Raw genomic sequence first — 27,838 nt, 5'->3', positions numbered from 1 at the left:
GCCGTTTCGCCGAAGGCGCCTGAGGACCCCCGCCCTCAGCTTCTTCAGAAACGAAGCTCCGCCCCTCGGCTCCCTACGCCGCCACGCAGCTCAGCTGACTGAGGAGGACGTTCTGCGGCGGCAGCTGCCGCACAACCACCGCCGTTGCTGGCAGCGTCTGCAGCGCAATAAGTAACAGCGCCTGGTGCTGCCAACTCTTTCTCTCTCTCTCTCCCGCCCCCCCCGCCCCCAAGCTCTCGCGCGCCCCGCGTCAACATCGCCGCGCGCAGCTTCCCGAGCTCGAGGCCAGCCGCTGCACGCACGCGCCGGCTCGTCATCGGCTCCGTCTGTTTCCAACCCCCCCCTGCTCGCCTTCGCGCGAGCTCAGTCGGGTCCCTCAGCCGAAGAAGCGAAGCCTCTCTTCGCCGCCGCCTCTTACTTCTTCCCCGGGTCTCACTCCGGTTTGGGGCTTCCTCTTCCCGTTTTATATTATACTACACCTTCTTCAAGCCTCCTCTCAGTTCACTTGGGACAGCGGACGAGGAGGAGGCCGGCATGTCCGGGCAGCAGCAGCAACAGCAACTCCCGGCGACGGCTCCTCAAGCCCCGGGCAACCCTACTCCCTCACCGGCCTCGGCCGCCCTCCTGCTCCACCCGCCGCCGCCTCCCCCGCCGCCGCCGGCCACCTCGGCCCCGCCGCCGCCCCCTCCGCCCGCTATCGCCGCCGCCGCCACCACCACAACAGCCGCCGCCGCTTCAGCTGGGCCCATGCCTGCCGGGAGCGGCGGCGGCGGCGGCAGCAGCAGCGCCCCGGCGCCCTTCCCTCACGGCGGCGACCCGGCCCTGAACGAGCAGGAGAAGGAGCTCAAGCGGCGCCTCAAGCGGCTCTACCCGGCCGTGGACGAGCAGGAGACGCCGCTGCCGCGCTCCTGGAGCCCGAAGGACAAATTCAGCTACATCGGCCTCTCGCAGAACAACCTGCGCGTCCACTACAAAGGTGAGAGGGACGGAGGGAGGGCGAGGCCGAGGCCGCCGCCATCCCCAGGCCCCCTCCGCCTCTTCCTCCAAAAGGCAGGCTGAGAAACTCCTAGGGAAGCTCTGAACGTCTCCCCCGAAACCGTCGGGAGGCTTCGGTTGCTGCCTTTCTCCGCCGAGGTCGGTGGACCCCGAGCCTAGACTTTCTTCCCGCACCCCGCTTTCCGAAGACGGCACACCAGTTGGGCCAGTACATATTCCCCTCTCGTGACTGGAGCGGAATAGCCCTTTCTCTTCTTCCCCAACCCTGGTCGTTGGAGGAGTCCCTCAGTCCCCCCCCCCAAAAAAAACCCACAACATTATTTTTCTTTCCATCCCCGGCAGACAATGCTGACGCCAGTCCTGCAAGCTCCCCAACTCGCCCACAGATAGATCTGGTGGCACCTGCTCTCCCCCCTCCCCAGTTAACTCCTTCCTTGATCCTTTCTGTTTTTCTTTCTCTACGCCCCCCTCTCCCAATACCACCTCTTTGAGCAATCAGGCTTGTTCCGGAAGCTAGGCCTCGGATTACCTTTTAGTCAAACCTTCACTCATATAATCTTAGGGTGGGGTGTATATATGTGAGTAAAGAAAGACATTTGGGGCTTTAATTTGAGGTCATGGCTCTTCTACCCCACCCCCCAAATCTCACATATCCTTTCCTTAGTGGGGGAACAGAAGCATCTTGAGAAGGAACCATCACGGGGGAGGGGAAAATGTTGAAAAATAGAACAACAGGAAATAGCTCTCATTGGGTCTTCCGAAGAATTTAGACAGCCAAGTGGAGACAATCTGGCTTTATCCCTCCCTCCTTGCTTGTCTCTCTCCACTGGTCTCAAATATGTAAGGGACACTCAAGGATCCTTTGCTTTCTGGTTTGGGGGAAGAGGATAAACAAACTCAGGCGATCAGTTCTCTTGTTGAATAACAGCTTGGGGTCAGGGGAGGAGAAAAGCAAGTCAGTCACTGTGACGTGTCCAATTAAAAATAACCAGTTATGGCAAGAAATGTGTGTTTGTTTAGCAAAAGTGCAAAGGTCAATACAGGTTGGAAGAACAAATGTAAAACTACTGAGCATGGAAAAGTGAGGAAAATAGGTTAGAAAAACATTGTTCGTTTCCAGGAATTCAAAATGTTTATCACATTACAAGTAGCCCCAAAATATATTTTGACAGATTCTCCCCCCCCCCCCTTATGTTCACAAGCAACAGTGGGGTGTATTACTTTATCAAATAAAAGAAACTGAATTTTCTACTAGGGTGGGGGTTTCTTGTAACAGATTGTTTTTTTCCTGCAGCTTCTGGAAATGGCATATAAAACCAGGAAATGGCATATAAAACCAGATACGGTTTTAAATAGAGGAGGTGGCTGGTTAATGTGAATCTAGAAAAAATATACCTATTGTATATGAAGCTGTTTATAGAGTTGGCAATGAAAAGCAGGTTCTTGTAAGATTATAAAATGAGTATAGAAGGGCAGTGGGAAGCCTTCAGTGTAGTTAGACTTGGAAGAGTATAAAATGTTAAAATTGAAGTAAAATTACTGATGAACACAAAGGAATCTAAACCCAGAATCTAAAATTTCCCAAGCCCTCTGCTTAGGATGAGTATTGTTCTGCTTTGGTTTGTGTGTGTTTGTTCATGCATGCATGCATGCACGCACTGTGTTATTTGGAAGTGCTGTGTTGTATGGAAACACTGTTTATAAGAAAGTTACAGGCATTATTTTGAACTTGCTGTTAGGTTCATGTGTGTAATGCTTTCAGCTTCTTTTTTGCTTGCTAAGATATGGTTATTATGTAGTGGCCTACACTTTGGGGATTAATTTGTGGTTACCTTGTGTGGTACTTTCTTAGTATAGAATACTTATGTCTTATGGCTTGACTTAATGTAAAACTATATTTAGTGACTTTTTTTTCTTGTGCTGCAATGCTCAGAAATAGTATTGCACTGCACTGCATTGCTCAGAAATAGTAGCATATTTCTCTTTCTTCAGAGCTTACAGTGAGCTGTGACCACAACTGTGGAGAAAAAGGGACAGCTTCATAACTTACTATTCATAGTGTTACTGAAAAATACCTTCAGTTTACTGAGAATGTGGAGGGAAGGTCTTTGAAGCGTTGACTTTGCTGAAAACCAAGGGCCTGTATCTGCTAAGACTTGATTTGCTTGGACCTAAATAAGAAAATGGTGAAATGCCCCCCCCCCCCATTATGTGGGCTTGTGATATTTCTAGTTAGAAAAGAAGTTTCTTTATGCAAGCAGCAGCCCCACTATCATTTAGAATATTTAGAAAAATAACTTGCACAGTGACTCAAGTGTTATAATAATAGAGAATATCTGTTAGGAGAAAATGGTATTTGAGTTTTGCATATAATGAAATTTCTGAAAAGTTCAGTGCTTAATCAGTTATTGCTTTGGCGGTTAGTCATATCAACTTAAGGACAAATTTTCTAAAAGTAAACTATTATAACAGCATTCTTTGCTAAACTCTAGATAGGATCACATAAAAGTATGAAATTGGTCAGTGGGTGAGACCTCTATTGCCAGGTTTTCATGTAGAATATGGCTGGGATGGATAGTAGTGCAAGAATTTATCAATCTGTTCCTGTGCAGCTATGTAATGTACAGTAGTGAGGAAGTTTGCTCATCTTTCAAGAAGTTAGTTAGAATTGCATGAGTTCTATATTTCATGGTGCCTACATTAATTTTCAGATCATTTAAGTGTAAATCCTGTTTGTTAAATCCTATCCATCTCAGCATTGACTCTTAATGAACTGATAATATAGTTAGCTTTGGGACATTCATAAATAAAATGAAAACACTACTTAAAAATTGCATTCTACTTTATATAGTGAAGATATTGTAAATAAAATACATATATGGAAACAGGTGCAGGGGGACAAGTTTCTTCTGCACCCTGAATAACATAAATAATGCATTTTAGTACATAAATTACTAGGCCCTGAACTGAATGATGATTGTTTTGCTGTAACTTGTGTGGGCTGCCTGCTCTGTTTTTGTTTTCTAAAGTACCCACATGCTATGTGCTTAAACATTTGATGTTTTATTTTTCTTTTAGTTTGTTTTACACCTAATCTACTCCAAAGGGGTGGGGGGCGAAGCTTTGTAAGTGTCACATGACTCAACAAATTAGCACTGTTCACAACCATACTCATAATAAATGGAGGAGAGGGTCTTCCTAATGTGACACAAGAATTTACCAATCAGTGCTGTGTAATCTACCTTTAGCTCCAAACTAGAATAACAAGTTTGCTCTAAGAACAAGGTACATGTGTTTAAGTACAGTGATTACCATTCATAGTGGGCTTGCACAACCTATGCATGTCTGCTTGTACCCTCAAGTTGCAATCCTGTGCCTACTTACCTAAGAGTAAGTACCATGGAATTTTGCAGGAGTTACTACTTCTGAGTAAACATCCATAGGATTGTTTGTTTGTTTTTTAAGTTGTAAATCCAGTAATGTTTGTGATAACATTTTCTAAGTTTGCTGAGACACAGCTGAATAACATATACAAAAATGCATCTTTGTTGGATGACATGCTGAAATATTAGATTGATCAAATAATATATTAAAATAAGTATTTTATTTAACCCTTTCTTCACAGTAAATAAGGAACTCTGGAGAAACTAGATAATTCATTGCTGATAAGATAATGATTTATATCTGTTGAACTACTAATTTAAAAATATTTGATGTTCAATGCTGATGGAATATTTTTATATAGCAGATGTCAAAGTGAAAGATGATACAAAACTTAGTGGCAATTGTCTTCTATGTTTTGCTTCAGACAAAGTTCCAGTTCACTCACTGTATGTTACTCCAGTGCAAAGGAAGAAGGGTTGCAATCAGATATCAAAATAAGGAAAACATTTCCAGACTGGGGCAAGGGTTGCCTATGTGGTGCCCTCTAGAAGTTGCTGCAACTTCTAATCCCTGATCTGCGACTGATGGAAGTTGTAGTCCAACAACATCTGAATGACACCATGGTAGCAGTATTCTTAAGAGGGTTTCTTCTCCAGTCTTCAGAGAGTAGCTGGAGGTGGGGAGACAGAAAAAGGTCCTTAATCTTAGGGTCATGGGTTCGAGCCCCAAGTTGGGCTAAGATTCCTGCATTGCAGGGGGTTGGACTAGATAACCTTTGTGTTCCCTTCCAGCTCTACAGTTCTATGATTCTACCCAGTGCTTTTTTCCCATGGGGTACGCAGGGGTACGCATACCCTTAAATATTTTGTGAATCTTAAGTTTGGCCTCATTGAGGGGTAGTATTTCAATATGAGTAGGAAAATGAGAATACCCCTAAACATTTTTTTAAGAAAAACACTGATTCTACCAGAGCTTTTCATAATACTCTGACAGCTGATGCTTAGGTTCAACTTTGAAAGTATATGCAGATGTGGGAGTAACCCCAAATTTTTAAGATTCTGTATTTCTGAGTGAGATGATACGCAGGTATCAAAGTAACTCCTATGTCTGCAAATACATTCAGTGATCAGTCTTGATACTGGTCTGGGAAATACAACAATTCGCTTTTCTCGGTGGCAGATGCAAATACCTGTTTTTCTGCCAAGGCTACTTAAAACTCATATTCTCTAATTTGACAAGTCCTTAATGCAGAAACCAAGTGTCACAATATCAATACACTAGGAGTGCAATCGTGTGTACAGCTGGGATGATTAAATCCTGTTGAAGTCAGTGGGATTTAAGCAGCATATGTGCACAATTGCAGCTCAGATTATTAAAAACCATGTTGCATAATGCAGATATGTGGTTAAGCAAAATGTATGATCAAACATGATGAAATTTGGACTAGAGATTGTCTGATGTGAGGCTACATATCAAGTGGGACCAGACTTGGAGCAATGGAACTCTGTAAATAAACCTTCAAAACTTACCAACCTGCACATTTTACTAGCCTGCTAAGAGGCTAGTAAATGGCTAGTAAACTAGCCTGCTAAGAGGTTAGTAAATGGACCAGTCATTTGATCGGTTTTGCAATGGATTTGGTATTGATTCCTAGGCAGGTGCCAATAGGATGTCTGGAAATAGTTAAGTGAATGTTTCATTTCCTAACTGTTTCATTTACAATCACACTTTTATTATATGAAGTAGTAAATGTGTATTTTAATATATTTTTCAGGCCATGGAAAAACTCCAAAAGATGCTGCTTCTGTTCGAGCTACTCATCCCATACCTGCAGCTTGTGGAATATACTATTTTGAAGTTAAAATTGTCAGCAAAGGAAGAGATGGGTAAGGTTTGAGTGCACCTTTGTTTCAGAAACAATTTAATTTATACATCTATTTCTGCTAAAACAATAATTTAGTGTTCGTGTTGAAAAATGTCCAGATTCTACTTTCTGTTCAGATCTGGTAAAAGTAGTAGATATTTAATCAAGCTCTCTCCACATGTTTAAAATTTAATCCTAGTAATAGATTTTAGAGTTGCAGACCCAAGTTTCCACAAATAGTCTAGAGAAATCAAATTCTCGATTCACTTTTGGCATGAAAGGTTACAATTGAATTTTAAGCAGACAATTCATTTCCATTGATAAGTATTTACTGTAACAGTCTGATGGAGTCCAGAATTGCTTGAGTTGTATTCTTTGCTGGCCTTTATGAACATAGGAACAGTACCTGGGCACTCCTTAGAGTGTTAGTAAGCAGAGTATAGTATTCTTTGGGTTTCCTTTCACTGTGATAATATTTTAGTGAATTTAGATGTTGCCACTCGTTTTAAATAGTTTACTGCAGTATAGAATGTGAAAATTCTGATCTCTGTGATTGGAATTGATATGTCTTACTCTACAATCCTGCTTATCTAGCACACAGAAAGTTAATATCTAGGACACAAATTGATCATGGCTTTCGCAGATTGTTTTGGTGGCATCTTTTTCTGGGGCACTGATGTTGAAAAGTCTCAATTCCTGCCTGATTTAAAGAACCAGTCTTAGAAATATTATAACTGGAGTGCAGAACTGAAGTTGTTGATAATTCCAGCATGGGCAACAATGAATTTCAATTAGTAATTGCCTTTGGGAGAATCTCAAAGAAGTAATCTCGGAATAAGACTTATTCTGACTAAAAGGCTCTCTATGTCAATAAAGCCATTCATACCGCAATGTTTTAACATCTTAATGTTTTGCATTGTTAGAGTCAAAACTTGCATCTGTGGTGGAGGCTATAATATGAAGTAGCTGTTTTAGATGAATTTGGAAGACCTAAGTTGAAGTAGGGACGCGGGTGGCGCTGTGGGTTAAACCACAGAGCCTAGGACTTGCCGATCAGAAGGTCGGCGGTTCGAATCCCCGCGACAGGGTGAGCTCCCATTGCTCAGTCCCTGCTCCTGCCAACTTAGCAGTTCAAAAGCATTTCAAAGTGCAAGTAGATAAATAGGTACCGCTCCAGTGGGAAGGTAAACGGTGCTTCCGTGCGCTGCTCTGGTTCGCCAGAAGCGGCTTAGTCATGCTGGCCACATGACCCGGAAGCTGTACGCTGGCTCCCTCGGCCAATGAAGCGAGATGAGCGCCACAACCCCAGAGTCGGCCACGACTGGACCTAATGGTCAGGGGTCCCTTTACCTTTACCTTTAAGTTGAAGTATGGGTCTGGTGACTATGGTCGATTCCAGATCTTCCTATCTGCAAAATGTGAGCAGATAGGATCTGTTGGAATGTCGTTACGACAGTGGTTAGGGTGTGGCAATAGGTTTGGATTGTAAAGTGCTGTATGGATAACACAGTAAGCACCTATGTATAATTCACAGCTTTTGTAGATATGGGCGAGTGCTAGAAAAGCTGAAAGTCAGTACAGTCATACCTCGTGTTGCGTCCGCTTCATGTTGCGTCTTTACACGTTATTTCCCGCGGCAACCTGGAAGTACTGGAATGGTGCAGAAGCACGAAATCATTCTTCGTGCATGCGCAGAAGCGCCAAATTGCAGGCGCAGCACTTCAAGTTGCATTTCACATTATGGGCGGGCCTCTGGGACGGATCCCGTCCGTAACATGAGGTACCACTGTATGGCAATGCTGATTTTGGACTTGGATCTTAAACATTAACTTTGATTAGCCTGGATTCAGTGGGTATACCTGGTCACTTTGGTGCCTTCCATCCTGTATTTGTCAATGGTAAAACGGGAATATGTGAACTACAGTGGTACCTTGGTTCTTGAACAGCTTAGTTGTCGAACAAATCAGTTCCCGAACACCGCAAACTGGAAGTAGGTGTTACAGTTTGCAAACGTTTTTCAGAAGCCGAATGTCCGATGCAGTTTCCACTTGAGTGCAGGAAGCTCCTGCAGCCAATTGGAAGTCACGCTTTGGTTTTTCGAACGGTTTCAGGAGTCAAACAGACTCCTGGAACAGATTAAGTTCAAGAACCAAGGTACCATTGTATATCAAAGTAGCATTAAGAGGCTGAATAACATATGGATATATTTTGAAGAGTAGAATTATTACTGAAATGAATTTCATGTTCCTATAGTTTATTGCATTTATCTGAAGAAAATTGATTAATCAGACATGAATTGCCATAGTGATTGTATCTAGAGGTATACTTGATCAGCTATTGGAGCTTGATGTGTCTGATTCATGCCAGTTTTTACGTAGCTAACAGTATGTGGATCATAGACTGTGGGTTAGGATCTGGGAAGAACTACACTCACAAAGGTTCCTGATGTTTTCTACAGCTTGGTAGAAATCGTAATAGGTTTGCCTAAAATGCCTTGTAATTGTGTAATCCTGCATGTTTACTCAGAAGTAAAACCCACTGAATTCAGTCTGGCTTACTCACAAGAAAGTAGGTGTAGGATTTTAACCTCAGTAGTTTTTTACTCCTTTTTATTGTCTCCTATTCACTGCATTTCACAATGTCCCTATACTTCCAAGAGGTATTACATAACTTGTTTTCTTCATGCTAGAATATGTTCCCTTGTTAGGAAGAAGCTCCTTTACTCTTTCTCTTCTTCCTTAGCTTATTTTATCTGAAGCTATAGCCTTACCAGCTAATAGTCCATGTTTGATGATGACACTTTATCTTAGAAATGCTGACATGCTGCATTTCATTTGCTGAGACATTAGGCAAGCTCTTTGAGGAAAATGCAGAAAACCCTGTTTAGCTAACAGAGTAGTGGGGAATCAGAGCTTGATGGAGAGGGATGTTGGGGACCCCTAATTAGCTTTTCTTCTCCTGAAGGTATCTGTTCCTGTTGTGGATATTGAAAAAATAAAGTAACAGGTGGCTTTGTGCAATTTTTTCTTAGTGTTGGTTTGAGTCCCACTGGGTCTAAAAAAAGTTACAAGAAGGAATAAGCTTTCCATTTCCCCTTCCTGTTTGTAGTATAGCCTACTACTTTGGCCAGTCCAAAGACCATTTTGGCCAATCCATGCCCATCTACCAAATCACCTGCTATTGGGTTACAAAAGTAGTGTAACCAAAATGCAAGTTTTTTTTCAATATTGTTCTTTTCACATGCATAGAAACATCCTGCATTTGCATTGGCCCAAGTTTACAGAAGCCAGAGTCCAGATTGCTTACACCACAAATCCAACTTCACATCTCTCAGTGAAATGTGTATCTAGTACTGTCAAAAGAGTGTGTGTGATATATTGTGCTTTATGAGAAACTCACTGTTAAGTTGTCATGCCAATGCATACCTCTTTAATTCAATAGTAGCGAATAGATTTTCTTGCAATGTTGCTCTGTTTTGAAGTGGTCATTTGAAATTTCAGAAGGATAAACTTCTTTTTTCAATATTACAGTTATATGGGGATTGGGCTCTCTGCTCAAGGTGTGAATATGAACAGACTACCAGGTATGATAAGAAATAATTGTTTTGGTTTTAAAACATTGCTTTATTCCTCTGAGATGCTGATCAGTACATCTTTTTTAGATACTAATCCAGATAACCTGTAAAAACCTTAAAATCCTGTGGCTAGCATTTTGTAAGTTACGCCCACACATGTGAGTGTGGGGTTTGTAAAAATGCTCTCCAAGCAAGAAAAATACTCCAGCTGAAACACCCATCACTTAATAAATTTATCCAAACCTGATCCCACCCTCAAATAGTTTCTTAAATTTCCCTCCATAAGCAGTGATGGGAAGGTCTATCTTTCTCCTCACCCCACGTTCCATTTCAAAACAGTTTTTATTTTCCTCCTCCTATCCACATTCCAGTCCAATTCTATATATGTCTACTTAGGGGTAAAGTCCATTAAGCTTAAATGAGCTTACTGAAGGTGGTGCTGGCTGAAAGGCACCTTCCCCATCCTCCCAATCTAGTATCCCGACACTTCATGGTTTCATCCTCTATCTCTGCATCACCTATTGCTGCCCCAGACTTTAAAACATATTCTCTCCTCCAGCCTCACAAATATGCTACCAAACACTCAGAAGTCTCATCTCTGTGCTTCTTTGTATTGCTTGTTCTATGATAAGAGGCCTTTGGATTTAGCAGCTTGCTGCTGCAGCTCTAATGCTACTTTGTAGTTCTTCTAATACAGCAAAGCATTTATACTCTAAAATTTCATAAATATGCTGAAGTACAGTTTTATGTTCCAAGTCACATACCCATATATTTCATGTTCTTAAAGTAGTAAAGTAAGTTTTAGCTTGATAAGAAGATAAATATTGCATTACATCTGAATTTCCTTCCAGCATTCCAATACTCTTCTCCTGTGCTTGCCCCCCAGCCCTGAGGTTAAACTGTGTTTCCAGTTTATGCATAGCCTCATGCTTATTTTAGGCATATGCCTATGGCTTAACCTTATTGAATTCAGTTGTGTTTATTTTCAGATGCATCATCTGATGTGCTACAAAGCTAAATGCTACATGTTTTGTTTTAAGGTTGGGATAAGCATTCATATGGGTACCATGGAGATGATGGACATTCATTTTGTTCCTCTGGAACTGGACAACCCTACGGTCCAACATTTACAACTGGTGATGTCATTGGCTGCTGTGTAAACCTTATCAACAATACCTGTTTCTACACAAAGAACGGACATAGTTTGGGTATGAAGAAGAGTCACTCATAATTAAATGTATATCAAGATACCTAATGAAATGGTGATAGCACTCTTTCCAAATCTAAGATGTTAAGTATTACTTTGTTGTTGGAGCTCAGCACAGAAAGAAAACGTTAAAGAAAGTTCAAATACAGTTTCCTCAGTTCTAGGAGGACACTTGTCAAGTTTCTTGTCCGTAGCTCTTTGAGGTTTCAAAAGAGCTCCAATTTTGCAAAAGTTAATATACAAAATTGCTCTCTTCAAAACTGGAAGATAATCAAATTTAAAATAAACATTCCGCCTAATAATAATTTGGATCATATTTTCTTTCTATTCTGTTGCTCCCCAAGCCAAAATTCATTTTGCACAGTTCTTACGGTTTTTATCAGCAAAACATAGAACAAAATTAATGAAAACTGTAAAAATATTGGTAATCTGGTACAGTCATACCTTGTGTTGTGTTAGGTTCATGTTGCGTCTTTCTGGCTTGCTAATGCGGCAATTCCAGAAGTGTATACTTCCGGGTTTTCCTGCATGTGCATGCGCAAAAGCATTCTGTGCACTTTGCACATGTGTGGAAGCGTTCTATCGCGCTCTGAGCGGAAGTGCTACTCTAGTTGCGGACTTTGTGGTGTGCAAGCGGCACCCCGGAACGGATCATGTTCGCAACTAGAGGTACCACTGTAATAGCTTTGCAGTTGTTTGGATCTAGGCTTCACTTCTACTGTAGCAGAAGTTAGAGAGGTAACTTTTGCCAATTTGCACTGTGCTCCTTCAGGAAGTCTGCTCCAGAGGGCTGGAATACTCTGTGCAGCAGTGTGGGAGTTTATGCTGGAGGCTGATGGGGAAATTGGCAAAAGTCAATGTGTTTCCCCTGAGTCAAAAGCATTTTGTGGGTAGAAGAATCCCTTCTGCTCGTGGAGGTGAAATCTATCTCTAACCCATGGGCTGGTTATTTTAAAGTAAAAAACAAATTCTCAGATAAGCTACATACTGTTGCCATCTCCCTAAAACAGATGCTAAAAGTTAACATGTTAGTTCATTCCTTGGCAATACAGGTTTCTTAACAAGTTTTCCTGTAAACTGTGTAAACTATAGTTTACCTAGTAAAACAGGAGTTGATAACCCCCTTGCCAACTCTGCATCCCTGTTTTTATTGCCTTTTTATGTTGCATTATCATAGGTACACAAAATACTCTGCCTGCTTCTTAACAGCATAAGAGTACACCTAAGTAAATTCAAAAAAATGAGAATAACTAACCAGTAATATTTCCTGTCCTCTTGAGATCTAAGCTGCTCAACTTAAATTATATGAGCACTGAGTATGTTGTATGATTAAAATACATTTTTCTATGTGACTGTGGCAGCACAAATCTTAATTTATGTCTCTTGATTACAGGTATTGCTTTCACGGATTTGCCGGTAAGATAAACATACTAAAAAATTCAAAAGCATTCCTATGTAAAATACACATTTCCCTACTTGTATAATATGTGTTTTTCCTTTTTTTGTATTTTAAAATGACAACCATGGTAACAAAACAACAATTTGCAAATGGAACAAATGTTTCTCATTTTTACTGGAGGTTTTTATGAAACTTCCAATTTTCACAAGAGTATTGGCAAAATGCTATAAACATTGCCTTCCATTTGGTGTGTTAGTATCTTGTGTTAGCATTTATGACTTTTGATGCTTCAGCAAATATTTAGTTCACATAGTAGGAGTCACAAGTATGGGGATATAAGTTAGTAGTAGAGCTCATCCTTTGCATGCAAAAGGTCCCTGATATACTCTCTGGCAGCAGCAGAAGAAGAGGAGGAGGAGAAGTTTGGATTTGATATCCCGCTTTATCACTACCCGAAGGAGTTTCAAAGTGGTTAACATTCTCCTTTCCCTTCCTCCCCCACAACAAATGCTCTGTGAAGTGAGTGGGGCTGAGAGACTTCAGAGAAGCATGACTACCCCAATGTCACCCAGCAGCTGCATGTGGAGGAGCGGAGACGCGAACCCGGTTCCCCAGATTACGAATCTACCGCTCTTAACCACTACACCACAGTGGCTCTGGAAAGACATCTGTTGAAACCCTAGAGCGAGCAGTGGTTCTCAAACTTTTTCTCTAGGCCACACTTTCAGAATAAAAATTTGCTCATGCTACACCAATTCTTTTATTGATAAAAAATACATTGGAAAACAAAAAGAAACAACTCCTACCAGTGCTTGATTTATACCATAGAACACAACTGCTTTTTAATATGATCATGGGACATTCAGAATGTATAAAACAATGCAGCTATGTACGAACATTAGTCATTCCCAAAATATAATTATAAATGAGCCTCTTACATACGTACCTTAAGTATATATTCAAATTCAGTGAGAGGTGTGAGCTTGCTTTTGCGGTAATCTCATTTATATTCGGTCTAATTTGAGTCAAACTCTCACCTCCTCAACAACGCAAAGAAACCTTTCTCTTTTCTGATTTTTCATATTTGTCAGTTGAAAATCCCTGTTCACAATAATATGTTGTGGAGATGTAGAAGAATAGGCTCTTGAAGAGAAACGTGAATACTGCTTCTGGTTGTGTGTATATAAAATTACTTCTCTACTAATACTATACTATACTACACTACATTGAAATGTTTAAATATTTCTTAGATTGCCCTTGGTTCTTCCCGCCACACTTGCCATCCTCTTCTGCCACACCAGTGGGTGAGAACCACTGCCTTAGAGCATGGGTGGGCAAGTGTGATTCAGTTTTGTTTTCTGCTGGTGGCACTTGCAGTCATTTTGTTGCTCTGTATATCCAGTAATTTGCTTTCATGCCAGTTTATAGTACATTTGGATTTTGAGAGATTAAAGTATGTATTGCAATTATCTCTTACAGCCAAACCTGTATCCTACGGTTGGTCTTCAAACACCAGGAGAAGTGGTGGATGCAAATTTTGGACAGCATCCATTTGTGTTTGATATTGAAGACTATATGCGAGAATGGAGAACCAAAATTCAAGCTCAGATTGACCGATTTCCTATAGGAGATCGGGAAGGAGAATGGCAGACTATGATTCAAAAGTAAGCATTTGAAGATTATAATAAGTCCTTCCTAACCTAAATTTCTATTCAAATTGAAGAGATTTGATTAGTTTCTTCAGTCTTAGAAATCCTAGTCTGCATATATGTCGTTGCATACTTTTATGTCAGTGGAGGTAAGTTTGCAACACCTGTTAAACTGTGTCATTTGTATTTGTCTGACGACATTATCTCCATGTAGAATAATGTTTCTTCTTGTGTAGTGAAGGGGGCTAGAGAGAGGTACATGGATGTGAAAGCAATGCCTACTGGTAACTGCAATAGCTTTTTCTCTCAAACTTCAGCAATGCAAAAATCATCCCAGGCATCTTGATTTTTAAAAATCTGTGTCATGACAGTCTCCTTCAATATGTGTAAATTTGGATTAAGTAATATGAGAAGTAGCTGTTACCTTTTGTCAATCAATGATTCTAGGTCTGCTTCCTATATATAAAACAATTAAAAGACTTGCACACTTTGTGTCACACCAGTATCTGACAATAATGATAGAATCATGACATGCACATTAATTTCTGATTCAGTGCTATCAGTTTATACTAGATTGTGCCAGTTAAACAACAAAAGCACCTGACAATATCTCTTTTTGCTATAGTAGTAATGATGCCACCATACAAACTTCAAATACTGTTGATTTTTGTCTTTTGAGTAGCTTCTGAAAATTGGCCATGTACATATAATTAATTGATTGATATATTTATTTGCCCTCCATTTTGTATGGACATGGTGCTCCAGTTTTTACTCTGTTTCTGCTTTAGATGAGGAAGGGAGGAATGATACTGCACATGCTCTCCGTTCTGTAAACACAAAATTAACATACCATTTATCAGCCTATTTCTACCTTGCAGCTGTAGATGCTAAAGTTTGCACCAGCAACCTTATGTGCAGCTTGTTTGCCCCTCCAGGGAACTGCTGATTGCTCCTCTTCTGTGTTAATATCCAGAACTGCCTTAGGTTTCAGAGTTTAAGAAATTTCCTACGCTCAGTGCTGCTTTGTATGCCTAAATTAAATATTTGATTTAGCAGCAGCATTAAATCACTTAACTCTTCTAGACTAGCTCCATTGTCTTGAATAGGAAGTAAGAGCAGGGGGTCTCAGGGTTGTTACCTTGGCCACTCTCATGTTTTGTATCTTCAGTATCCTAGTAACAAGCAGCCAAATAAATGTTGCTGTGTACTTAAAATATACATAAGCATACATGTTTCATTTGAAAACATGAAAAAGTGGTAACTCTGCATGGAAGTTGCTTGTTTAAATTAATTTGTAGTGCTAAAAGTGAATATTAGAATATTATCCCAGGATATTTCATAATGTAAATTTACCAAAACCACTTCTCAAGGATTTTGAGTTCTTTGTTTGAAAAGTTGCCTCCAGGCTATGTATTTACTTGCATATGTTCACTTTTTACAGGATGGTTTCATCTTATTTGGTACATCATGGGTACTGTGCAACAGCAGAGGCCTTTGCTAGATCTACTGATCAGACTGTACTAGAAGAATTGGCTTCCATTAAAAATAGACAAAGTAAGTCTGAAAAATACTGTAATTTATTTTTTAAAATTCATTTTTATTGAATCTTCCACTTTAACAATCCAATCAAATCTCATTAAATATTCCAAATTATACATATAAAATAGTCTGAATATTTTGCCAAATTAAATTTTTTTAATAGGGCTTCCCATGCTTCAAGTTCAGAGGGTTCTGATCATCTCATACTTCTACTGCTTTTCATAGTAATTTCCGATGGTTCCTCTAATTCTTTCTGTTGTTCACCTTCATTCTTTCACAGCCTCTGAGTTGTTCCCACAAGCAAGTTAAAACAAACAAGGATGTGTTTCTGTGTGGATTTTATGTCTATGATTCCCCTCTATAGGTTCGCAGCATCTCACACACTGGTGTTTCTGCCGAATCAATCCGAAAGTCTTTTCGCTGGTGGCAGCCGCCATCTTCACTCAGTTCCGATAAAATCAGATCTAAGCGTCTGCTTTTCCCAGACCGGTTGCATCAAACACTAGCCTTTCCAGGGGAAATTTACCAAATCAAACTGGAAACACAAATATAATGACATATTAAAGGCTCACCTCCCCCTATGATGATTGTGATTCTGCAGCCCAGTCCTGACTTCCAATCATGGCGGATTTCCAAATTAAAAGTGCGACACAGCTCCCACATAGATTCCAGGAAACTGTCCAAGGTTTTTTAATATCTCTCCAGCGGTTAATGAGATTCTGCTTCTGTCTGATGTCCACACGTTGGAGAATCTTTTATCCTCTTCCAATCAAATCAAAGATCAAAAGCCCTAATTATATAGTATTATTATTTCCACACAGTTTATATATTTAGAGCCATATTATATTAACAAATACAAAACTTTCCAATCTCACTTGTTATAGTTAATGTAAATGGTTCTTCGGGGGGGGGGGTTGCCAAATAATATAATAAAGCAAAGTACAGTAATAAGAGAGGCTTCCCCCCCCTTTTTGTTCCATTCCAACATGCCAACTTAGATTTATGAAAAATACAGTAATGTAAATGTTCAGATATTTTTTTTCCTTAGTGCTCCTTGTTCAGATTTACAGAATAATCAGCAGTTCGTGGTCACTGTGTTCCATAGATGATACAAAGAAAAAAGGTTATCTAAATATAATTAGCAGGGCCACCACCTGATAAAACCATTATTAAAATTAATTCATTTATATTTTTTAATAATAATAATAATAATAATAATAATAATAATAATAATAATTTGGCTGGGTTTCCCCAGTCACATATTAATGCACTTGGTATGAGTGCATTTTTAAAATAGAGTAAACCTTCAGTATATGCTGGGGTTACATTCCAGGGATTACATGTAAAGCCAAAATCACATACAGTGGTACCTCGGTTTACATATGCTTCAGGTTACACACTCCGTTAACCCAGAAATAGTGCTTCAGGTTAAGAACTTTGCTTCAGGATAAGAACAGAAATCTGGCTCTGGCGTCGTGGCAGCAGCAGGAGGCCCCATTAGCTAAAGTGGTACCTCAGGTTAAGAACAGTTTCAGGTTAAGTACGGACCTCCAGAATGAACTAAGTACTTAACTTGAGGTACCACTGTATAGTCAAAGCACATTGGATGCAATGGCAGGTGGGATTGCCGAAGTGTCCCATCCTCCCTGACTTCTGCCCCCTTTTTAGTTGTTTGTATTTCTTTGCCAAGCATGTGAAGCTGAATGTACACAAGTTAAATGCACATAAATTGCAGGATTACAGTATCGATAGATGTAAAACATGACAGTTTAGCCAACAAAAGCTATTCCACAGTTGAGAGATCATCAATAATATTTTCTCTTACATTCCTATTAGTCTTTGCCCTACCAATTACTTTTGGGTTTTAGTGATTTAGGCAACAGTCCTAAACTAACTTACTTGAGAGTAAACCCTATTAAACTTAATGAATGAGATGTGCTTCTGAGTATAGGATTGCGCTGTTAATCATTTAAAGCAATAGGCAATACATACATGAAATTAACTGATTATTGAACTTAAATGGACTTATTTCTGCAAAAACATCCTTGGGGATTGCTCTTAATAACTTTCAGTCATGCTATTTAACTGTCTTTACCTTAAATTAGAGTTTTGCCTTATAATTGGTATAACAGAATATTTCTCTTGATATGCTATGGTGCAGTTGTCAGAGTTTCTGAAGGGATATTTTGCCTGGCTGCCTCTGCTTGTTATTGTTGCTGTTTTTTATTATGGTTTTATTTATTTATTTAATTTGTTCTTTGAAATCTATGTTATTTTGTAGGTCTCCTCCTTTCAAAGGCAGGATTTGCAAGTTTTAAGTACTAACTGGGTGTGTAAGAAAGATGCAATTTTGTAGTTGATTTGATTTGATTTGATTGATTGATTGAATTTATATACCTCCCTAAACCTGGAGGTATAGTATTTGTTGCAAACGTGTCTAGCAAAATCTGGTGAAAGTTGAGGACTTTTAACAAGAAATGTGTGGAACTATATCAGGGGTGCAGGGATTCCTCTGTTGGCCAAATTTGACAGGTGAGTAGGACTACACACATCTGTCAATCACCTAATGTAATAGTGACATCAGATGATAGACCACTGTCGGGTGATCTCCATAACCACAGCCTAGCTTATGGATGGTTACATTGGTCTATTTTGAAGGTACTCTCCCAGCACCATTCAGCTGATGGTTGGTGGAAGCATTGCCTTCAAAGAGACCTGCTGCATTAGACAATGTGGATTGCATTGAAAGAGCTTGCTAAAGCAGAGGGGAAATGTACAGTTCTTAATCTGTTTCTTCTTTTTCTCCACAGGAATTCAGAAACTGGTTTTAGCAGGAAGAATGGGAGAAGCCATTGAAACAACACAACAATTGTATCCAAGTTTATTAGAAAGAAATCCTAATCTCTTATTTGCTTTGAAGTAAGTCTTAAAGTAAATTGTTAGCACTCTAAATTGCTGTCTAATCGTTGGGGGTTTATGTGGACACCCATACGACTTTCAAGCTTCCACAGTAGTGAATGATCTTGTTGGTTATGTTAGTGCAGTGAATTGCAAAAAGTTACTTTGAGTATTAACTTTTATTCCTCAGTCTTTAGAACCTCTTAATTTATTTTTTTAAAGAGCACAGTTATAATCCTGAAATTTCTGTAGCAGAACTTTTGGAATGTGAAGTTAATATCAGATTATACAGTGGTACCTCGGGTTACTAATTTAATTCGTTCCGGAAGTCCGTTCTTAACCTGAAGCGTTCTTAACCCGAGGTGCACATTCCCTACATAGGCCTCCCGCAGCCCCAGAAGCGTATTGCGTTTGTATCCCGGGGCAAAGTTTGCAACCTGGAACACCTACTTTTGGGTTTGTGGAGTTCGTAACCCGAAGTGTTCGTAAGCAGGACTGTTATTACCCGAGGTACCACTGTACCTGGTTTCTGTGAAACTGCTAATAACCCTTCACACATCCCTGTCTTGGACAACTCTGTATGCCTGTTGCCCAACAATGTCACAGAAATCTACTTCTTTTTTCCTTCAATAATTTCAGCTTCTAACCAGGAAAAGAGAGAAGGAGCAAATGCCCCTCCCCACCCCCCTATTATCTAAGAATGAAGTACATAAATAGGTCTGTGCTAATTTGAAATACCTGGACTGGATTTTTAAAATATGGTGAAGTGCTGTCATGTGGCACTTTAAGAATTAAAAATAGTGCTCCTATTAATGGGGATGAGCAATACAATTCACCGCTTTCTCCTTCAACACTGGAGTAGTCTCTTTCTTGTACACTAAGGTGTGTGAATATCCACCCTTGGCCATGTAATCCACTTAAAAAGGAAGAATTAAAAACCTGCTGTAAAGCTTATGGGGCTTGAGGAAGCATCTGCAGTTAGGAATTGAGAAAAGGCCCTTCCTCTGCCGCAAAAGCTCCTTCATTTATTCCCCAATCTTCTATTTTTGAATGCTTTCCAAGTGGCAGTTACTGTTACAGCTGTGGAAAGGCGGGGGAAGAAGTAGATGCTCTCATTCTGCAGTAATGATTATATGTTTCACTGACCTTCATTTGTATTAAACAGCAACCAAACTACTATAATGCAAATCATTAATAATACTGAGAGCAATTAGATTGTTGAAATTATATTGGCTTCATAAACTAACTCTTCTCTTGTGTTTCCTAGGGTACGGCAATTCATAGAAATGGTCAATGGTACAGACAGTGAAGTACGATGTCTAGGAGGTCACAGTCCAAAATCTCAAGATAGCTATCCTGTTAGTCCTCGATCGTTTAGTAGTCCGAGTATGAGCCCCAGCCATGGAATGAATATTCACAGTCTAGCAACAGGCAAAGGAAGTAGCACACACTGTTCTGGTGAGTTTGAGCTGGCAGAAGCTGGTGTTATACAGAGGTGTTTCACTTCTGGATCTTTTTCATCCATCCGTCTATTAGCATGTGAAATGCTTTGTGTTGTGGCTGGTGTCCCACATTGTTGCCACTCAGCACCTTGCTGGCACTAACAACTTTTCTTCTGCACCTGTCTTATTTATAACAATAGAGACAGACATGTCCCATAGTGTATGGACAAGTGGGCCTCTCTTTCAATTAACCACTGCAGCTATTGCCACTGTCATAATTTTATTTAAGAAGCAAATAAGGATCAAGCAAAGAGATTCTTCCAAAAGTTTAAACCTCATTACAGAAAGAGTGGTTTCTCTTGCTGCATCCCATGCTATCTAGACCACAGTAGATCAAATAATGGACAGCTTGTTCATACTACTGCTGGGGAGGGAGGAGAGATTATGGAAGGAAAGTCCTTTCAGGTGCCAAAAGACAGAAACCATATTGTTTTGAGGTTAGCTTGCCCTCTATGCAAAACCCATGTTGTATGGAAATATGAATATTCAAAATAAGCACACATTTGTAAATTCAAACACTAGATTATTTTTAAAAAGAATGTTTGCTTTTTGGGTTTTAGGTTTTGAAAGTAGTTGCAGTAATGGAGTGATATCAAACAAAGCATATCAGTCTTACTGTCACAGTAAACATCAGTCCACCAGTTTGAATGTACCAGAGCTCAATAATATAAACGTAACACGGTCACAGCAAGTTAACAGCTACTCCGGGTAAGTACACTCATTCCAACCTGATACCACTGTTCTTCATCCACCACTGTTCATGATTTATGTATTGTACTGATTTTCTAGGACAGGTAACTCAGATCTTATGTGGCGGCTGCATTCCTAGCTATCACGCATATAAGTGAAATTGCATAAAGCCAGGATCCCCCAGAACTGGGCTTCACTGCAAGGTGGAGGGTTGCTTGTCCAGCTTTGGGAAGGCAGCACAAGGGTTTGAGGATGCTGCCAGAGCCCTTGCACCACCTTCCCAAAGCTGGGTCCCACGATCACAGCTTTGCATAGATGCAGGGGAGTAAGTAAATTTGGAGAGTGGGTTGTTTTCCCCACCCATGCAAAGTTTTGATCAGATAAGTGCAAGTTGTGAGTTACTTGTATAGGCTATTATTACAAACTTCAGTGCCTCCATATCATCCTAGTGGGTGGACTTCAAATATTTTTCTCTCTGCTTTTAGTATGGGGTATGCACTAATCAATCACTACTTTCCCCACATCAACCACTTACTATTCAGGGACTTTTCTCCCCAGTCTCATATCAACTGTAGGCAGCCACCATTCTTGAAACTGCTATACAGCACACTTCTCTGTGAAATCCCTTTCCCTCTCTTAACCCCCTGTACAAAGAAAGTTTAGAGGAATCTACATACCACCTCTCATGTGGATATATTTCAGATACTCCGTCTGAGAGGAGAGAAACTGGATAATCCCATACATGTCTATTTTTAAAAAATTAAACACACACACACGAACCACAAATAAAATATTTTTCACATGTCTATTTAGCATTTCTATATTTTAAAACTATTTTAATTCTTGTCTGCCTGGAAGCAGTGTGGATAAATGACAAACTCTAGCCCCGCTGATGCATCCTATTTAGGTCCTATCTATGTTGATGTGGTGGAGGGTCATGCTTTTAGCATGGCTCCCAGAATATGTACGTCTTTTGTGTGGTTATCTGCAGAGAAATCCCAGTGTTTGAAAATTATGAAGATGACCAGAAGTGGGAATATACTGGATGTACTCTACATCTGAATGGGGCTTATATTTTACTTGGTGCACCAATTTCTGATAGACTAAGAAAATGAGCTGCATAGGTTAAGTGGTCAGGAGCAAAAGCGAAAGCTGGTCCTGTTTCCTGTAGTTATGTATTGTGCAATTACAAGAACTGTTGCAGAATAAATAAAAAGTGGTGACTTTGGAGATTCACAGCCCACACTTAACTTTTTAGGAGCTCATGTTCTGGCTTTTAGACAGGCCTGGTGCCAGAATATGGCATATTTGGGCAACAAGTGCCATGGTCCCTGCAGGCTTCACCACCACTGGACTGCCTCCATCATGTGTTTCTGTGAGGCCCATGATTGCTTAGCTTGCTTTATCAGCTATCTGAATAGTACACCTACATACATACCACCCACTGCCATGCCACCCACGTGCTTCTGTCAGGGGCAGCATAATTAAGATGGCAGTGCCAGCAAGCTCAGGCTTATGGGAGCAACCTGCTTGAGGTGGGCTTGCTTTTATACCCTTTGATCCACCCTTTATTAAGGATTCTTCATAATGTATTGAATTCATCATGAAATTCAATTTTCTCATATTCCAATAGTAATGTTTCTTACAACACTTTTGGATGCACAAGCTCACACAGAGAAATAGACTATCCAAGGAAGAGCTCTGTCACCCCATCAGTCAAGTGATGATTTTGTTTTTTTACCATAAGTCAGATGCAATGTGTGGTAAAATAGGTTTTTATTCTTTCCCAGTTGCATTGTGGGACATAGTGAGGTGCACATTTAAAAATGAGACCCCCATTCCAACACTTTATACACTTAATGATGCATTTTTCCTCTTCTCAGCAATGATGTAGACATGGAAACAGATCACTACTCCAATGGGGTTGCAGAGACATCATCCAATGGCTTCCTTAACGGTAGTTCTAAACATGATCACGAAATGGAAGAATGTGACACAGAAATGGGTCTGCAGCAAAATTTCTTACATATTTACTATTACTATCACCATTTTTTTGTTTGGTTTACTTGCAGTTATTTTCAAGTGAATTTTAGGCATACCTAACCTGTTTTCAGGCAGTTTATATAGGTCTGAAGTGCTATAGTCAGTGGAAAATCTTTATATGTAACGTCTGCATTTATAATTTACTTAGTTTGCATTGGATTATTTTCACTCTGCTGTGCTTCACTATGGCTTGAAAGACTCACACTTCCTTCCCATTGTTGTAAAATATCTTCTGAGTTTGCATAATCTTGGAAGAGATGGAATTGTCACACAGATGCTGCTTGAAATGGCTTCAGCGTTACGCCTTTTGCTCACCACAACTCCTAAGTGGTTCTTATTGTGTGGAATGTCTTCACACCAGCATCACACTTTTCCTGCTAATGAGTAAAGTAGAAACAACTACATCAGCTTTGCCTCAGCCCTCCTGATGTTTTAGATTACAACTCCCATCAGCCCCAGCCAACATGGGCAATAATTAGGCATGATGAGAGCTGTGCTCTAAAATATCTGGCGGGCACCAGGTTGTGGAAAGTTGATCTGCATAATGAGCTATGTTACTCATTTTCCCAGTGCCATAGACCAATGAGACACAAGGATGCTGTCTGCATCTGTGTGATTGAGGTAGTGTGCAAGTGTGCTTTTGATGTCATTCCCCAAATCCTTCCTATCTTGCAGCCTTATAGAGCATTTAGGTGCAGAATAAACTTAATTTGTTTAAATGGATCAGATAAAGGAGAACTACATGTAAAAGAGAGCGGAGCAAATTTAGCAAATGTCTGTGCTCCATTCTGGATAGTTTTTGTAAATTTTCATCATACTTTCCCAAGTTGTACCTTGAAAAACAAAACACACACCTCCTAACACTACTGTAAGAATTTTTGTTTAGCTATTGTTGCAGGTGTGTATCAAAAAGTGTCTGTGACAATTAATGTACCTCTTCTCTCCCCCCCCCCCCCATCCACATTTTTGGTACTACTTAGTTAAAAAACAAATTCATGGGAATACCAAAATATAAAATTCAGAAGCACTTTCATAAGACAAAAAGATTGTTTTCCTTGCAGAAAGCAGTTACATTTCTATAGCTACCAAGCCTGAATCAGGTCTGGAGCCATAACCATGGTAAAGGGAGGCATTTCCAAGAAAGGAATATCTTTACTCAGCTGAAGTCCAAGAATCGGGAACAGTTAGTGAATATCCTTTGCTTTAAGAATTATGGGTGCTTATTTCTATAATTTTAGGGAGGGTGTACTGTAAACACATTCTGGTATTTCTCCATAGTGTGTCAAATTACAGACAGATGTTTATCAGGTTTTATTTAAAATAAAAGCCCACTTGTTTGTAATAAAACTTCCATCACCATGATTTGGAGGGGATCCAACCCAGCGCAAGGGCTTCTAGACTGAAGGGGAAATTGTCACCACTTTCCTGTAAAAATGTTCATGCACAAAAAGGCATGTTCTGTGAAACCCAACGTCTGTCTACAAGATTAGCATGATGCCTTGCTGTGTGGTGAGCCCAGAATATCACATATCAAATACTTCTTTAATGCATGAGCAAGTTGCAGAATCAGTTGCATGGTTTAAGATCGCTTATCACAGAGTAGTATATTTAAATTCATTTAATCGATACAAACTTGCCTAATAAGAAATGTTTGATACAACTGGCTAAATTTAAAAGAGAACACACACAAAAAACAAAATAAAGCTTGCTTCGTTACATTTGCAGTAATATTTACAGTGGTCAGGATCCAGTTTCATGAGCCCAAGAAAGTCTTGCTTACCTCATAGACAACTGCTTCTGAATTTGAGGGAAGTTTCAAAAGCAGTTGATAATATGACTTAGAGGACTCGCTTCCCCTCCTCCATCCTCTGGGTTAGTATAGACACACTAAACAAACCTAAATTAGTTTTTATTTGAGTCAGCAGACCTTCCTTGTAACCAAAGTCTATCTTAGATACTTAAACAGCTCCAGCTTGTGTTTTTATTAGACCACTGCTATCAAGAGTTACTAAGAATAATGCACTTTTGGCATTGACCTCAGTTTTGTAGAACTTCTTCCCAAGGAAGCTTTCCAGATCCACATTCTTGGCTCCTTTGGAAGAACAATAAAATCATCATTCTGTCATAACTTTTGAATTTGGGTTCTGTGTGTGTGTTTTATGTGGTTTTATCTGGGCTGTTGTCACTTTTATTGTATGCTGCTTTGCAGAGTTCTCAAAGTTGAAAAATGGATTAGAAATTAAAGTTTTAAATCAGAAGCCCAAACCCTGAATTGATCAACCACAATTATTACTTTGGCCTAATTCATTGAGTTTGTGTGTAGTCAAAGCACTGTGTTCTCACTGCTGTGCTGTTTAGTGATAGTGCCTTATCATTCTCACAGAGGTTGATTCCAGTCAGTTAAGACGTCAACTGTGTGGAGGTAGCCAAGCAGCTATTGAAAGAATGATTCATTTTGGCAGAGAATTGCAAGCCATGAGTGAGCAGCTAAGAAGAGAGTGTGGCAAAAACACAGCAAATAAGAAAATGCTCAAAGTAAGTTAAAATGTCTTTCCAGTCAAATATGAGCTTGCGCTGATATCCACACTGATGTGCAATCCAGTCAATGCCAAGGAAGAGGGTGATATTTGCAGTTCTCAGCTCACTAGCTTGTCATCTGTGAAACATTAATGTGCTTGCACCTATTTGTGTCAAATAACCACCCAAATAACAAAACTAGCACAATGTGCAGCTGAAAAGCAGTTTGACTTGTTTTTGGTAGCTAGAATAGCTTTGGTTTTTAATTCTGTGTGGAGGAATGAATTGGATCATACTTAAGGAAATGTAGTGGAAAATGACTAAATTAAACCAGAGAGTCGGAAACGATTAAACAACAAAAAAACCCAGTTCCCTTTCTCATAAGCACTTTCTGTCCCACCCCTGCTCTGATAGTGAGCACTTGATCTCATACTGTGTAGTTGTAACAATCATTTTCATGATTTTAAAAGAGAATTTGGAATTTACATTTGGCAAATAATAAATAGTGCCCTCTACCATAAGCTCAATTTTTTAGCAAGATAAAAAAATAATGCAAGTGCACTTGATTTTAATTGGATGATAATTTGATAATGACAAAATTAAGCCCGGATTTCTCAACAGGATGCATTCAGCTTACTTGCATATTCAGATCCCTGGAGCAGTCCAGTAGGAAATCAGCTGGACCCCATTCAGAGAGAGCCTGTGTGTTCAGTTCTCAATAGTGCAATACTAGGTAAGGCTTGCCATTTTTTTTTCATAGCACATTTATTATTGTAAGTTAACCTAAAGTAATTATGGTGTTGTATGCCAAAAACAGTATTGTTGAAATTGCAATTGCAATTTTTGGCACTTAACCAAATCCCTTTGCCGTAAGTGTCAAAGTTATACACTCATTTTCATTGAAGGATTATTTTTTGTATGACGTGGTACATCAAATGACATAAATCTTAAATTCGTCCAATTCTTAAATTCTTACCAATCTTGACTGGTAAGATTCACAAGGTTTTGATACCATATAATTCCTGTATGGTTTATGTTATGGTAAAGTCTTGTGACGTGAAATATTCAGTCTCTTTTGGGGTGCTGGGAAGAATTTAAAGTCCAGTTTGGTAACAGCAGAGGCACAATATTTTTGTAGGAAAAGTATCTGATAAGAAAGATTTCCCCCTCCCCTGGTCTTAAGTATAACATATTATGTAATCTTTTCAGAGACACACAATCTACCAAAGCAACCTCCACTTGCTCTTGCAATGGGACAGGCTTCACAGTGTCTAGGATTGATGGCCCGGTCAGGAATTGGATCCTGTGCATTTGCCACAGTGGAAGATTATCTACACTAGCTATGCATATGATGATGTCCAAGGTGTATAATGTGGCTATATTCAACATGAAAGTAGACCAGCTCTGCTGAATGGAGTTTGGATTTTTTAAATTATGTACTAAGGACAGGTCTGTTGCTTTACATTGCTTCCTAGTTTACAGCATGACGCAAATGATTTTCTAACCTACTGTTAGGATAAATTTTCCATCTTTAACCAGAGTTAAGTATCATTGGTAACATCAGATTGACAAACCCTTGAATTGTTCCAGACAAACCAAAAAAGTCCTGCCTTCATGGAAGGTGGGACGAAATAGATGATGTTGTGGATGTGTTAGTATGTGGGTGATGTAAACTTCAAGCAGGATAATTTGCCAACTTCCACCCCCATTATTACATAGATCAATCAGTGTAATTTGCAAAATGCATAAGTACCTGACAGTTTGGCTGTATAGTATTGATGGGAAGAAATATTTTTAATGTGTACTGTAAAACTTGAAATACTCAGGAGCTGAGTGAATATGTTTGTTGCTACTTACAATCTCAACCTGTTTCCTAGTGGTTTTTGTTTTAACATGGTCTTTTCAACTCTGTTTCCTGTTTAACTGCAGACAACTTATGTTGTAGACTCACCTGTTTAACTGTTGTATTATAACAGTATTATATGTCAACACAGTGTGGTTATGGCCTATTTATATAAAAACCAAATATTTAGTCAATTTCAGTCTTAATTTAATCTTTGTACACCCTGCATTTTTAAAAGTGCTTAAATGAGTACTCTATTGCAATAAAATGTAGTGATACCATAATTAACCAGCCATTAAATACTTCTACATATGGTAGGATGGCTACCTTACTTTGCTTGTGTTGTGTTTTGGACTTGGAACTAGTTAATTAAACATCTCTAGTTATGAAAGTCATGGCATGGGCTGCAGGGGATTCCTTTGTGTTAAAAGGGTTTAAAGAACCTTTTGATGAGAGATCATAGCAGTCTAGGTTCACTTTTTGTCTTACACTGCTTTAATATTAACTGAACACCAATGGGGGTGGCATAGCTTTCATCAGAAGTATTTATTTTCACAGTGCAGCTTGTATGTGAAAGTTGAAATTCAGGGCCAAGAAAAACTTGATTTTGTAATCCATATTGGTTCTTTTGCATTTTTATTTTAGCAGTTGAGATTCCAGCAGCTATTGTTTACAAGCATATATGCAACTATTAACCTAGAGATTTGTTAAAATAAAAACAATTATGAAAAAG

The 27,838-nt window shown here is 39.6% G+C and overlaps 1 protein-coding gene across 2 annotated transcripts; it reads left to right on the top strand.

Annotated features, from left to right (window-relative positions):
* Positions 1–27,436, top strand: RANBP9 (RAN binding protein 9). 2 transcript variants are annotated; one of them, XM_083746938.1, is made up of 14 exons: positions 1–976; positions 6,155–6,266; positions 9,775–9,827; positions 10,859–11,026; positions 12,419–12,441; positions 13,904–14,088; positions 15,515–15,627; positions 18,423–18,531; positions 19,778–19,968; positions 20,573–20,720; positions 22,586–22,707; positions 25,129–25,280; positions 25,884–25,995; positions 26,472–27,436. In XM_083746938.1, the coding sequence occupies exons 1-14, from the start codon at positions 535–537 to the stop codon at positions 26,600–26,602; spliced, it is 2,061 nt and encodes a 686-aa protein (XP_083603064.1). In that variant the 5' UTR covers positions 1–534; the 3' UTR covers positions 26,603–27,436. The 2 variants fall into 2 exon arrangements, with proteins under 2 accessions (XP_083603064.1, XP_083603065.1); XM_083746939.1 differs by having other exon boundaries at positions 7–976; positions 22,586–22,659.
* The last annotated feature ends 402 nt before the right edge of the window (positions 27,437–27,838 follow it).

The sequence above is a fragment of the Podarcis gaigeae genome (genome assembly GCF_964106915.1).
Source record: "Podarcis gaigeae genome assembly, chromosome: 7".
NCBI lineage: Eukaryota > Metazoa > Chordata > Lepidosauria > Squamata > Lacertidae > Podarcis > Podarcis gaigeae.
Note: the sequence above shows the minus strand (reverse complement) of the source record. Positions and strands in the feature narration are given on the sequence as shown.